The 15390-nt window shown below is 43.7% G+C and overlaps 1 protein-coding gene across 8 annotated transcripts in view; it reads left to right on the top strand.

Moving 5' to 3' along the window:
* cacna1ea (calcium channel, voltage-dependent, R type, alpha 1E subunit a) overlaps positions 1-15390 on the top strand; it is a 98947-nt gene that overhangs the window by 54258 nt on the left and 29299 nt on the right. For 5 of the 8 annotated variants that reach the window (XM_028962428.1, XM_028962429.1, XM_028962434.1 and 2 more), the window contains exons 6-11: positions 10123-10226; positions 10933-11091; positions 12065-12261; positions 13785-13888; positions 14273-14388; positions 14672-14758. In XM_028962428.1, the coding sequence (XP_028818261.1) occupies positions 10123-10226; positions 10933-11091; positions 12065-12261; positions 13785-13888; positions 14273-14388; positions 14672-14758 (767 nt within the window). The remainder of the gene's footprint in view (positions 1-10122; positions 10227-10932; positions 11092-12064; positions 12262-13784; positions 13889-14272; positions 14389-14671; positions 14759-15390) is intronic. The other 3 variants (XM_028962436.1, XM_028962435.1, XM_028962432.1) reach the window with 1 other exon arrangement.

Genomic DNA, 15390 nt, shown 5'->3' with positions numbered 1-15390 from the left:
ATGGACGCGTTGAAGTATCGGTGGTGTGAAGGGCACTTTTGCCCATGCACCCTTGGCTTGTGCCATTCCCGTCATAAAATTAACAATAATGTTAACTGAACTACTGAAATTATGTAATTAGTAATAAAGAACACATCTTCCCCTGGTGATCAGACCGGTTCTCTACAGTTCAGGAGGCAGAGATGCTGCTGGAGCAGATAATCAGAGCGTGTGCTGTTCAGCTCCTACTTCTGAGTTGCTGGGACATTTTATTATGTTTTATTTTATATTTTTTGTAGTCCTAAAGTGCTGTTGGGTCAAATAATGAAAGTTTGTGCTTTTTACCTCCAGAACATCTTCCTCTTGCTTTATTTACTGCCACCTTGCCACTGGAAGAGGCATTCAATTGTCATCCATCACACACACACACACACACACACACACACACACATAGATTCTAAGTGGCTACGACCAGAGTAAACAGGGTGACGGTGTCACTCGCTCTGTCCACAGATCAGAGATCAACCTGTCCAACCTCCCCATATTGACCCTGTACAATCCATAAATCAATTTTCTGGAGTTTTTACTGTAGATTTGCTGTTGTTGCTGCTCTCTGCATTGTTTACTTGCTTTTACTTGCTTAATAAATGTTCTAAATGCTAAATAAATGGATGATCTCAATTCGCATGTTTGATGTTCATCATACACAATGGTGCACAGAGCAACTGTTTGTGCTACATGAAAAGCATGCCACCTCAGTACAGGACTCCCAGGAAAGCCCCGCTCTGTTTGCAGCCATACCGAACGAGGAACGCGCCTGTTAGAAAGTTCCTGTTCTGATCTGTAGAGTGATTAATGTGAAGTAATTGTCACTTGTGATACACAGCAGCACAGCTCACGGTGCACACAGTGAAATTTGTCCTCTGCATTTAACCCATCGACCTGAGTGAGCAGTGGGCAGCCATGACAGGTGCCCGGGGAGCAGTGTGTGGGGACGGTGCTTTGCTCAGTGACACCTCAGTGGCACCTTGGCGGATGGGGATTCGAACCGGCAACCGTCTGATTATGGGGCCGCTTCCTTAACCGCTAGGCCACCACTCATGTAGGCTAACAGTGAGGTGTGATCCCCTTATACACCACTTGTCTGAGTCAGAGATGCTGCGCAGTGTGAGAAGGAGGTTTGCTGTCTTGGTGGAAAGTGAAAAGAAGATGTGTTCCTTGCAGCATGAGGCGTCTGGAACGACCGCATCCCTACAACAATAACTGCAACCGAACATGATTTATAACGCTGTTACTAAAACAAGCATGATATCATGGAAAGGTGACAACAAACTGAGCTCTGTGGGTGTGTCACCGTCACCCAGACTGGAAGGAACCGATCAGGCATTGAACTGGAAGCGATGCGTTTTCACCACCGCCATGTGTCCTTACCTACCTCTGACGGAAGCTCTCATGATTGGTGTTATCGTATGTGCCAAAAAGAGGGATAGACAATAATATCATTGTATCAGTGAATCCAAAACAGCACTGCAACAGCTAATCAGCAAAATACATATAAAAAAAATCCTCAAAATTAATATAAAAGATTACTTTAAGAATGTACTTTACTGGTCATAAATCAGCACTGTGTTGAAAATAAATGGCAAATTGATTATCAGAACAGTTTTTTCTTGCAAAATATGTGATTTCATCATATCCCCTCAAATACTGAAAGTTTGTGCTTTTAGACAGTCCCTTTTTATTATTCACGTCATGCATTTTATTAACTCTACTCACCCATTCCATGCAATTATGCAGAGGCCACTGAATCATAAAAGTCACTATTTGTACTATTACAATTACAATTAGTATTATAAATTCACCATCCAGATTAATTGCAAATGAACAATAAACCAATTCATACATATATGTGTATAAAAATATACTTGTATTGTAGAATTGTTTAGAATATGGCAGTATATCAGGATCAATGGACACTGCACGTCTGTCTGGGGGCGATAACTGCATTTTCTTTCAGGTTTTTTTGCCTGACAGAGGAGGGCCATCATTTCTCTTTCTCTCCAGTTGCCACTCGTCTTCTGCAACCCCTTCTGTAGCCCTCAGCATCAGCCTTGCTCATTTCCCATTTGCACTTTTCCATTTGCCGTGCCGTTGTGCTGGTTACCGGCTGGCCGCTGCGTCCCACCATGCAGCATCCACTGAGCCTTGGACCCTGACAATCTGCTGCTGGCGCTCATGACCAAAGCAGGCGGGGAGCGGTGATGTTACTCCCGTAATTACATCCTCATCTGTTTAACCAGCAGTGGCTGGGATACTTTACAGTAATTAGGTGATTGATGTATCAATTGAAAACTTGCATGTCAGTTTAAATATTAATGGAAGTAATAAATGTGAGCATTGTAATATAGCCATATGTCACGATGGTTTGGACATGGCGAGGAAGAAGGAAGTATATGCACGACATCATGAAACAGGGGTTTAATACATGGTGAACAGGACAAGGGAAACGTCACCAAACAATGACCCGACGGCGAACAGACACAAACAGGGCAGCTTTATACAATCATACACAGGTGAAAACAATCAGGAAACATAATAGCACAGGACTGAAAGAACATCATGATCTTGTATATTTCCTGTAATTATCTTGTAATTACTTCAAATGTAAAAATACTTTGCTAGTCATAATCAGGAAAAACATGGAAACCACCTGTCAGATTCTGCTAAAATTTGGTGATAAATACTGATGCTGAGAAAGCTGTGATTTAGCCCAGCCCAGTTTATAACCATTCCTGTCAAAATTGAGGTTATATCCAAATATTTTGTTTTCTGGGAACTTGGAAAGTGTTAACACTATATGCAACTTAATAGTTTATTTACCTGATGAATATGACATCTGAAAATATTATTCTGAAAAGCAGAAACTGCTGCTGATGTGGCTTATTCATCATGCAGCGCCGGGTTGTATGGGGTTAACATTATAAAGGGCTTAAAATGGTAGGATTTTTTTATAAGCCACGATTCCTGATGTTCTTTTAGACAAGCACAGGTCCCAACCACACAAAAAAACCACCTTTCAGGAGTTCCTCAGACTGCTGGTGGTGCATTAACCATGGTTGCACTGTGGCTGCGGTAAAGTCCATTTGAAACACTAACCTACTTCTCCATTCTGCCTCGATTCTCTGTTCAATTCCGGCATGACTGGGATATCCATACTGCTGCATTACAGGCTCTTTACAAAATGTGACTTTTTTCCATGGTTTTCCCTTGTTTTTTTGTCATGGGCGGACTTTTTTTTAGTGTTAAGTCTTGTTCCGTGGCTCACATCCGTAAAAAAAACACTGATGAGTCCCTTTTTCCAGGGTGATTATTAATTATTGATTATTCATCGAGCCCTGCGGGTGCCCGGGGCATCTGATTCCCTGCTGTGTAAAAATGTCACCGGGATGCCATGCTGCTCATGCGCCGAGGATCACTTCCTCCGGGGAGAGAGAGATAAAGAGACGTGGGAAGAATGAGGGACAATGAGAGACGGTGCTCATGGCAGTATAATAAACCCAGCGGAACTCTATGTCTGCGGGGGGCCAGTTATGCCAAACTGTGGGATATGAAGAGGTGGAGCCATCACTCATAACACGTCATGTCCTCTTGAACCCTTTTTTAACATCTCGGACCCCAAACCACCTTATTCAATGTAATAACTAAATTAATAACAGGAAGTAGTGCTATTAGGGGTGCTGAAATGGGCAGTAAGCGCAGTCTTCCTCTGTTTTGTCACGTGTGGTTTGTAATTGGAGCAAACAAAGCAACAGATGCTGCGGCCACATGTCTGCTGCACATTTTCCACGTTCGGAATTGTTATGTGTCACAAGGACACTTGCCGGAGTTGCCGAAACATTCATTTGAATCCAGACTACAAGTGTTTGTGAGTGTGCGTGTGTGTGTGTGTGTGTGTGTGTGTCATGGATTGTTGTCCTCACACTCCACCGAAGGCCAGAGAAGCAGTCTCTGCTGTTGGCAGACAAGTGGTGCTGAAATGCCATGGGCGGGCGGGGACTCCATGCTAATTTAAACTGGTTGGAAATTGTGTTGAAACAGCTTCTCTGGGAACATTATGGTATTTGTAGCTGCATTTTTTTTTTTCACTTCTATTGACAAAACTGTAGCTCTTCCTGTCGGGACACTAGCAGACTCTGTTAAAGGGGTTATATTTGTATGCAGAGTTAAGTCCTCAACAATTGAAATAAAAACGTGAACTGCTGGGCATTTAGCAGGTGAAGGCGGAGCCACATTGCATGCAGCTCAAGATTAGACCAGCCGGTCTAATCTTGATCCATCCCTGATATGTACATTTGGAAAAGGTACCTCTGTCATGTTCATTTGGCAGACGCTTTTAACTTTAATATATGTATGTTCTTGTTTGGCCCATGCTACCCATCTGACCACCAACTTACGTAGAAACCACGTTGGTGTTCGGGTGATTTTGAACACAATCAAACCGAACAGAAAACAAATCTCTGTGCCAATATGCTATTATTTTTTTTAACAAGACACATCAAAGCCTAATCATGTGATACCATTCCAAATTATTGCCAGCTCTGTCCTTAAAATAACTAAAGAACGTCTTCATTTACAATTGTATGTAATCTATGTTTAGAGGGTGGTGGTAGCCTAGTGGGTAACACACTCGCTTATGAACCAGAAGACCCAGGTTCGAACCCCACTTACTACCATTGTGTCCCTGAGCAGGACACTTAACCCTGAGTTGCTCCAGGGGGGGACTGTCCCTGTAACTTCTGATTGTAAGTCGCTCTGGATAAGGGCTTCTGATAAATGCTGTAAATGTAAATGTATGTTTAGTAAAGAATAAAGTATAAAAACTTAACTCTCATTAGCTTTGCCTTTACACTGTCATCATTTAAATGAATGCTTATCTTGGGAATTTGAAATGATGATTCTAACACAGGTTGTCAGCAGCACCGTGTGTCTGTTTGCTGCAGATTAAAGATGCATTCGTCTGTTGCGCCTCTGAAGTCCCCAGAACGCTTGCTGAAAAATGGCATCTATATGAAAGCCGCTGTTGCAAAATAACTGTCAGCTTCCTCATTGACCGCGCGCTGCGGACGCGTAAGCGCTGACACGTCCCCCTCGCTGCCTTCTTTGTTCGCCTGTCGCACCGCTTGGCGCGGTGGCCGCCGTTTGACAATTAGCTAAGCGTTTGGTCTTTAGGCGGGATGAATAATTGATCTGGGGCTGTCTGAATGATTCATACGCCATCTGTCACAAAAAGCGGGGTTGGTTTGAGAGGAGCCCTCATCAAAGGCCACTGTCTGTTCCATGGACGGGGACGATGGCCGGTAATTAACAAACCTAATCAGGTCCAAGCATGGATGCCGCACAGGTACAGGGGGCAGCCAGGCTGTTGTTATCTGGCTGTGCAAAGTCTGATAAAGCCAGAAATAACAACTCTTGCAACCCTTGGTTGGTGCGGGGAGAATCTGTTGAGCAAGGGAAGGAGCGTTTGGGGCCGTTTTTTTGCTGAGAGCTCCGTTAGCCATGCGCCCCGGCCACTGTTCCCTGGCGTGTTTTTGCCGGGCCCGCTGTCAGTGGGTTGATGCCAAGGCAGGCTTTGCGCTGCAGCTTTCACCCACTCAGCCCCGTTTTGGGCTATCAGTGCCCAGCCACGGCACCACGAGTCCCGCGCTGCTGCCTCCCACTTCAGGGCTTACTTCGTTCCCACTGGATTTATTTCTCTACACCGGAGGCTTATTCAAACACACACTAGGGAAAAAATATATATGATACAGGCCCCAAACTGTCCAATCCTTCAAAATCGCATGCCTCCAAAGTTATCAGATCCTATCATCGGCACTGGAATGTTGCAGAAATCTTTTCTGTGTCTAGTGTGTAAATTGTGTATGGATGTTAGAAGTATAAAGACGTTTTAAAGCCATGCAGATGAAGGGGGGGTTGTGGTTAAGAAATACAGAAGTAAAAGCAGACAAGAGGCTCAGATTAGGCTTTGATTACTGACTGATCACATTTGAATCAAAATTTCAATAAAAAAATGGTCAAAAAAGAAGAATAGAGAATCATTTTTCCTAAGTTTTCTGTGATTATAGATGCAGTCCCGTGTGATGGGTGACTTTTTGTCACCGGCACCTGCTTACTTTTCTATTCCCGGCCTGCTATTTTAATCCCCCTTCTCGGGTCTTAATTAAAACCGCTGACACCCGAGTGTCTTGACACCCCAGATGTGACTAATCTTCGTGATAATGCTCCTTCGTCTACGTACTTTTGTGGCTATAATTGGATCTCTTCCTTGACTGTGTAGAATTGCGGAGCCCCCCCCCCGAAACAGATAACGGCATTACATTTGTATGCTTTGGGTTAATTGGCTACGAGGGTTCAGAAAACAATCTGCCTCCCAGGCAGGCTGCGAGTAAAAAAAAAGAAAGGGACGCATGTTGGTCTGAGACATGAAATCCTCTGCGCTTCATGTAATTTCAGTCAAGTGTCCCAAATTGCACCGACGCTATTGATGAGTACAGCAAAAGTATTTCATTCACACCTTTTCTTGCTCTCATGAGCGTGACTGTATTAAATCTGTTTCAGATGTCACTCTAGTGCCACGTCCTTGACCTTCTGAGCCCACGGAGAGGACGAGTAAATGATTCCTTTATGGAGCTCTGAGGAGATCCTCAAAAACGTGCCATATATTTAATTTCTCAAAATTCCCTGGGGATTAGAGCACATTTTATTACTAATATTATTGATATTTTTATCATCTTCAGTGTAATTCCTGTATTGGCACAATTCGCAAGGACATAAAAAATTGTTCTTGTTATTTATATAAAATAATTTGTTTTGATGCAATAATTAAATATGAAAAATCCGTAATAGAGTTTTCCGGGTGAGCAGCGCTGGGATTACTGTCAGATGTGACAGCGCAGAGATTAGAACATCAGATTCATTTCTGACTCTCGAAGGAACACTGCGCCCGTCGTTTCAGCCCTCGGCTGGAGGCGAGGTTTCCTGCTCCCTGTTAGGAGCTGTGACGGGTAAAGTACAGAATTAGCATTTCGTAATGAGCCCCTCCACAGGCTTCTCATGACCATGGCTCCAGCGCCACATGATCAACACAAACAAGGCAGATGCAGATGTGACTCCATCAGTGATGGGAATAGTGGCGTTAAAGGTCCCATGACATGAACATTTTGGCTTTTATATCGGATTTAGTGGTCCCCTAATGCTGTATCTGAAGTCTCTTCCGGAAAAACAGCCTTTGAGCAGAATTACAGCCACTTTGAGCCAGTCACACATTGAGAGTTCCACAGGGCACGCTGTTTCGGTGTCTGTAGCTTTGAGTGAAAGTGAAGTGATTGTCACTGTGAAACACTGCAGCACAGCACACACAACTAAATGTGTCCTCTGCTTTTAACCCAATCTCCTTTAGTGAGCAGTGGGCAGCCATGGCAGGCGCCCGGGGAGCAGTGTGTGGGGACGGTGCCTTGCTCAGTGGCACCTCAGTGCCACCAGGATTCGAACCTGTAACCTTCTGATTACGGGTCCGCTGGGCCACTTGTGTCCCTGTAATGAGGAGGAGAGCCCCATGCTGATGAGGAGGAGGGAGGTGGGACGAGGAGAAGAGCGGCCTATAGAAGTTGAGCGCAATGTTTGGCACAGACAGGAAGTCGGCATTTTCCCAGAAAAAATAAAACCAACGCACTGGTTCTTCAGAAGCTCGCGGGAGTGTTTCCAACAGTAGAAATATTGATAGCTCTGCCCACTTATCTTTAGGCCAAGCAGCACTGTAGTTTTTGCTTGCTGCCAGCGCGTTGGGAGCCGGAACAGACATGTCGGGAAATGGGGTCTGTTCAGTGCAATCAAGCTTTACCTCGTTTTTACATCAATCACACTCCTTTTGAGAGCTTTTGTCCAGAGTGTTGATGTAAGCCCAGCTCTCACTGTCCTATTGGCGATTCCACGCAGTACAGTTTTAAACACGGTCACACCAGGAATGACCCAGGTTCAAATCCCACTTACTACCAATGTGTCCCTTAGCAAGACACTTAACCCTAAATTGCTCCGGGGGGGGGACGACTGTCCCTGTAACTACTGATTGCATGTCGCTCTGGATAAGGACGTTAAATGCTGTAAATATAAAGTCATTAGTGGTGAGAATAGTCCTGCGTCAAAGGAAACGCGGTGCGTGTTCCTTTTCCACGGACGTTTGTCTGCGCTGACCTCACCTAACCCCTGCAGCTGAAGCGTTGCCAGCCTCTGCTTCTTGCTCTCATCTAGAATTGTCTCCCGTCTCCCTCCCACGTTGTCACGCCGAGCTCCATTCCGTCCTCGCCTGCATTTCACGGACACTACCCGCACACCCACTCGCTGTCAGGCGCTCCGGGCCCAGGCAGACTCACTCGTCACCGGGGCGGGAGGCTGTCACCGAGCAGCAGCCAGCCGACAGCCGGGGCCCTGATCCCTGCTGCCGATAACCCGCTCCCTCTTCAGGCTTTTACCCGGCCGCTGCTACCTGGCTTATTAGATTGGCTAAATGGAGTTGCACGGGGGAAATGTGGCACTTGCAGGCTTGGAAGCCGGGTGTGATCTTTCATAGAAAGAGCATTATCAAAATATTTACATGAAATAAAACTCAATTTTACATATGTATATCCTAAATTCTAATTTTATTTGTCACATACATAGTCATACCATTTATTTGTCACATACACAGTCATACGTAGTCAATAGAATGCTATTCATTGAAATGCTTTAGCGACTGCTACTGACCACAGTATTGCAAATATTGCAAATATTGCAAACATTACAAATATTACACTTTTATGTTTTTAACATAAAATATGTGTAACAGGTAGGGTGAAGGTGTGCAAAGAGCAAAGTAAAGTAAAGTAAAAAGTAAAAATAAAGTAAAAAGTAAAGTAAAAAGTAAAAATAAAAAATTTGTGCTAAATGCAAGGATTCTGGGGGGATTAAGTCCAGAAGTGATTGAAAGTGAAAGTGCTGTAGTGTATTTGGCTGAATGAGGTGACATATATTCCTAGCACTGCAGAACAAATTATATAGTGTGTCAGTGTGTGTGTGTGTGTGTGTGTGTGTGTCTGTTACTCAGTGAAAATAGAATTACTTACTATAAAGCTCTTAAAAAACTATTTTCAGAAAAATAAAAGTATGTAAGAAGTTATGCTGTGCCAAACGTGAGCAGTTCTACTGCTGAGGACGCGAAGCCGGAGGACAGGAATTCTCTCGGTGTGATGACTCACTGGTCAGCACCATAAATATCGCCGCGAGAGTAGCTGCATGCCATTCATGCTCGGCAGGACAGAAATTCATCAAAACCCGCCCTGGTTATGTGAGGAGAAGTTGCAGTCAGTGATGAGTCACTGAAAAAAGGCCTATTGGTAAAAATAACACAGATTGGTGGAATTAAATGTGCCTTGATTTACACATGTTAATCATGAAAAATTAAATGATGTTAAACCTTGTCAGCATTATCTTCAGACGAAATCATTTTTGGACCCGGAGTAAAAAGCTTTTTTCTCCAAGTATGATAATTTCTTATAATATTTCATATTCAGGTCAGTTTGATACTTCCTGTTTCTCTACTTAAAACTACATTTATATGTCACCTCATTCAGCCATGTATGCATTTCCTTCCTAAAAAAAAAAAAAAACAATGGTTCCTGTGATGCCTGCACAGAGCATCCAAGATATAATGAAGTTAAAATAAATTAATTTGCTCATGAGTTTGTAGTGAATGTTTGCACCAGGGCTGAGCTGAAACCTCAAAACTACAACCACTAGGGGAGTGAGGAGTGGTCAACACCAATAAATATCAGATGCAAAGCAGCTAATATGTAGAGCGTGTAAGCAGGCATTTATGTATCACTCAACCCGCCGTAATATAAGTCGCGAGTTGCTCCAATTTACAAATATGAGTCTACAGTTGAAAGTGGCGGTAAGTGAGAAGCTGACATTCACCTTGGATGAAGAAGCGCGCCCTCTGGGGAACTGTGTGGGCGCCTAATCAAAGGCTCCGGTGAGGGGCGTGGCCTGTACTGCACCTTATAACACACCTTGTGTGTGTGTGTGTGTGTGTGTGTGCGCGTATCTCTACAGGATCCTGGCCACTGCAGGAAGTCACATGAACATCCCTGTGGACCTGCGCACACTACGAGCAGTGAGGGTCCTCCGGCCGCTCAAACTGGTCTCTGGGATTCCCAGTGAGTTCATTTTTCCTACAGTCTCAGACCTCCATTCCATTATTATTTCTCCTATTTCTCTGAAAGACAATGAATGCGTGCGTGTGAGTATTGAATATGTATTGATCCCTTGCAAGTCAAAAGCTGTTTATTTATTGCACTGCTGAGTGGAGCAATTTTTTAAATTTTTTAAGTTGGAGGAAATTCTGACAGAAACTGCTTTCCTGGATGGAAAATTCGCCTCCTGAAGATCTTAAACAGTACAGCAGAATCTTTAAAAAGAAAATCAGTTCTACAAAGACAATGTGATGTCAACGTTCTTCAAAGTGTGTATTCTCTTTGTACATATGCAGCCACGCCCTTCTTCCATGCACAAACATCACCAAATCCTTTTCCACTAGCAATGCTGCCGGGATGAAAAATAGTGACCGATGTGTGTGCTGGGCTATGTGTGTGTGTGTGTGTGTGTATGTATTTGTGTGTGTGATTAGGGTGTTAGTAGCCTAGTGTGTAAAACGCTCACCGATGAACCAGAGGACCACAAAGATACTGGTTCAAATCCCACTTACTACCATTGTGTCCCTAAACGAGACATTTAACTCTGAGTGTCTCCAGGGGACTGTCCCTGTCACTACTGGTTGTAAGTCGCTCTGGATAAGGCAGTCTGATGAATGCCGTAAATGAAAATATCTGTGTGTGTGTGTGTGTGTGTGTGTGTATGCGACAGGCCTGCAGATAGTGCTGAAGTCCATCATGAAGGCCATGGTGCCACTGCTGCAGATCGGCCTGTTGCTCTTCTTCGCCATCCTCATGTTTGCCATCATCGGGCTGGAGTTCTACAGCGGAAAGCTGCTCCACACATGTGTACCTGAACCGGACATCCCTGGTATGGTTCTTTCAGATGCCATCCCTGCTGTTCACTGGTTCATTGCTTTAAAAAGCCCTATTGCTAAGCTAACTAATACTCACACTGGAGAGTGTCCTGTAGTCCAGCCTTCCCTTCCTGAGTTCCCTTCCATACTGCTGTGTACTATGCACATGGTGTAGAACTCTTTTAAAATGCTTTTTTCAGTGCTAAATCTTAACATAATTGATACAATTTGACCCCAAATGGTCTAAAGCCTCAGGCATATCCAAACGATCACACTGTGATGAACGTTGTTCACTAACAGCTGGCAGAGCGGCACTGTGGATAAACCCGCCATGTGTTGCACGATGACGTGGCTGCACCTGGCGGCATAATAAAGAATGTGCGGAGAATGTTTCCATTCTCCACACATCTTGTCAAGCCTAACACCATCTTTCTCCGCACAATAATATGCACTGTCTAATAATTTGTGACGTATATAACATATAGGATTGTTTCGATATAAGACAGGCACGGTGACAGTGGTTGTCTTCTGAAAATGACACAGCAGCGGCTTTTTTGCACGTTCTGTGCATCAAAGCGGCCGAGTCATCACATCATCACATGCCAAATATCAGCAGTAAAGGCACTGACTCTGCACAATACCGTTTTGGTTTCATTCACGTTGGTTGCCTGCAATGCATTTTAGTGGTATTTTTCATTCGTGTCACACTTCCAGAGATGAATTCTGTCAAACTTGCATTTTGCCAGTTGCCACTCACCCTTGGTGGATCGTAAACTAGCATGCAGGGATGGGGATAAATAACATGCTCTGCACTTTAGGTCACAGGAATAGGCGTAATTGGCCATAAAGTTCTCTAGAGTGGGATTATTTTTCCCAGCAATATAATATTGCAGAATATAAATCCGTAATGGTCTGTACATGTAAAAAGAATCTTTGAACAGTTAAGGGTGAAGCTGCCTGTGTTCTGCTTTCCATTGTCTCTGCCAGAAAATAAGACCCGGGACCCATCAGAGATGGAGTTTCCCTGCGGCTCGCGACAGTGCCCGGACGGTTACAACTGCACCGAGAGCGATCGCTGGATCGGACCCAACGATGGCATCACTCAGTTCGACAACATCCTGTTCGCCGTGCTAACCGTGTTCCAGTGCATCACCATGGAGGGTTGGACGACTGTACTTTACAACGTGAGTGTATCTGTCGAACGTGAACAGGGTGTGGCCTTATCCACAAGCCCTGTGGCTCTGTGCTGTGTACAATTCAATTAGAATTCCATTAAGCCTTTCAAATTACCTGGAAATTCAGTCCTTTTCATGTGGCATGATTATGCAGGGCAATTAGAGGACACAGAATAAAGGCTATAATATGATTCATATACCTCACAGGATCAGATCAAAAAAGCCAGGGAAGTCGGCACAGGGTTAGGACCTTGTAAAGGGATCAGAACTGAGGAGTTTGAAGCAGATGTAGGGAAATAAGTTACACACTGATTGTCATGCAATTGCATAAAAAGGCAGGGGTTTCTCAATGCCAAGGAAGCTTCCTTGGTAGGACAGATCCTTCAGAGGCTAGTCAAGACAGAATACAAGACTGTGTCGGCATGGGTTTTTATACGTTCTTGTGGGTGTTTAGTGAAAAAAGCATTGATAAAATTCTCATAAAAGCCCTTTGATGGTTTCTGAAGACATGGCATCCTTGAAAATGCACCCCGTTAAAGGTCATTCCTTAAACGTTAGTCACACAGAATAGAAAAGAAGAGAATATAAACACTTGCTATTTGTCATAGTATAGTGTTATATGAAATTAAGATGGAAAACTGACTCAACTGCATAGTGACAAATGGTGACAGCTCAGCTGCAGTACTGGAAGGCCACTCCCTCCAAAGTCCTAATCACGTAAAATATCATTAAAATGATCAAAAGTAATCAGATTACGTGAAATCATTATGAAATAAATGATTTTGTCAGACATTGCCACTTTTATTTTATATTAAATGTAAAAGCTTGCAGATTTAAGAAAAAAACACCCTATAAGAAGGAAAATTAGAATAAAGGAGCTTGAACTGGAGCTTGTTTGCTGTATTGCAAAAATTATAGGATATACATAAATTGCTATGACTGACATGAGTTAAAATAGCATAACTGTAGCTGACTGCAGTGCTGTGCCCTTTTTGCTCAGCCTTAGCCTCAGCACTTTATTATAATTAAGGTGTTTCAGGAGATCCTGAGTGAAGTGCATCAAATGCCACTCGTAATCCCATTGTACTTATTGCACTCGCTAAAATGAGCTGAGAAAATGTTACTGAGATAACATTCAATCTGATTAGATCTAACCCATGCACGACAAACCCTCGCAACCCTCTCGTCCAAGGAGTCAAATACGTTGCTCAATGGGTTCAGTTTATTTACAGGCAGATTAGTAATGGGGAAACTGATAAAACTGCCCATTATGATCAAATTATCTGACTTTTAGGTTAATTTATTTTGCTTTTTTTGTCAGGAATCGGGTGCAAAAAAACATGAATCTCAGACGCTGTGCCCTTGTTTTATAATTTGAGGTAAATCAGAGCTTTGGTGTTATAGGCACACAGTATAGTATAGTATAGTATAGTGTAGTGTAGTGTAGTGTAGTGTAGTGTAACAAAAAACAAACACTGACTAATCTCTTCACTATTTGTGTGATTTTTCTTGTTCATATTCATTTTATGCAGACCAATGATGCCTTAAACGCAACATGGAACTGGCTCTATTTCATCCCACTGATAATCATTGGATCTTTCTTCGTGCTGAACCTGGTCCTGGGAGTTCTGTCAGGGTGAGTTTCTTGTCCGACTTCCCAGAAGTAGCTCTGCTTGTCAAGGAACAGCGATTATTTTAGCCCGACCCATCGCATACCCAATTTGAATTCAATATTCTACACTTCCCCCCTGAATACATATCAGGCTGTGTGTGGACACGCACTCTCGCTGTCTGGGCTAACACCTTCATACGCCTCTGGCCACGCTAATGAGCTCTGTAAAAAAAAAGTCATGTTCACAGTACTGTCATCGCTTGCGACGCTCATTCTGGGTCACCCCGTGACCCCTGTCCCACCTCGCCATCTCGCACCAGCAGGCGAGAGTGTTTTGATTAGTGGATGGTAGGTCAGGGCCGTGAGATGACACCCCCGGGGTATAATTTCCTGCCTTCTGGCTTGCAGGGAGTTTGCCAAGGAGAGGGAGAGGGTGGAGAACCGCCGGGCTTTTATGAAGCTCAGGAGACAGCAGCAGATCGAGAGGGAGCTCAACGGCTACCGAGCCTGGATTGACCGAGCAGGTGGGGATCAAGCTGGGCTTTTAGAAATGCAAACCAGACCTGTCTGAATGAAATACATGAACCTAAATTTGTTCACATGATGATACAGCCATCATTGTGTAATGTTTTTTTAATATTATTAAAAGCATTACATGTGTGCCTTTGCTATAAAATCTGCGTTACCTTGGCCATGAGAGACTGGCCATCAGAGACGGACACCATTTAGTGGCACGGCCTTTTATGATGCTAAATGTGAACATTAATGAAAACTTTGTCGTATCATATTTTTTAAATAAAATTGAAGATTTTGTTTTTGTTTGTTCATGTTGGATTTCAGAGGAGGTAATGCTGGCGGAGGAGAATAAAAATTCAGGCCCGTCTGCTCTTGATGGTAAGACCGATTTAAAATGTAGTTATTGGTGTGGGGTTTTTTTTGTGTGCCTACATTGTGTTGATGAATGTCTGTAGTTATGCAAGGATCAGTGTCTTGTTTTGCTGCTTTTCCGGACTAGTTTGTCACCATTTTGGTCATTGAATAATGCTTTTAACCATCACCCCTGGTGAGCAGTGGGCAGCCATGACAGGCACCCGCTGCTTTGCTCAGTTGCTCCTCAGTGGCACCTTGGCGGATCAGGATTCGAACCGGAAACCTTCTGATTACGGGGCCGCTTTCTTAACCGCTAGGCCACCACTGCCCCCTAATACACAATACAACTGACAACCTCTAGTCTAGATAGGTCATGCTTGGCCATTATATATTAAATTATAAATGAAATCATTTTTCTTTCACTGCTACACAAACAGTGGGCTTTATTAAATGCTGACTGACGCCTCCCAAGTGACCGTCCGCAATAATAGAGTACAGGCCGTTACCATGGTGAAGGACAACCTGTTGTTTTTTCTTTTCACGTTTATTCATTAGTACAGCCTTTCCCATTTGGACAAAATTGCTTGACCCCAAAGTGTTTACCCAGATGGACATTGTGTGTAGTGCTGCATCCTCTGATGGGTTTTGGCGGCCAT

The sequence above is a fragment of the Denticeps clupeoides genome, chromosome 19 (genome assembly GCF_900700375.1).
Source record: "Denticeps clupeoides chromosome 19, fDenClu1.1, whole genome shotgun sequence".
Classification (NCBI taxonomy): Eukaryota; Metazoa; Chordata; class Actinopteri; order Clupeiformes; family Denticipitidae; genus Denticeps; species Denticeps clupeoides.
Note: the sequence above shows the minus strand (reverse complement) of the source record. Positions and strands in the feature narration are given on the sequence as shown.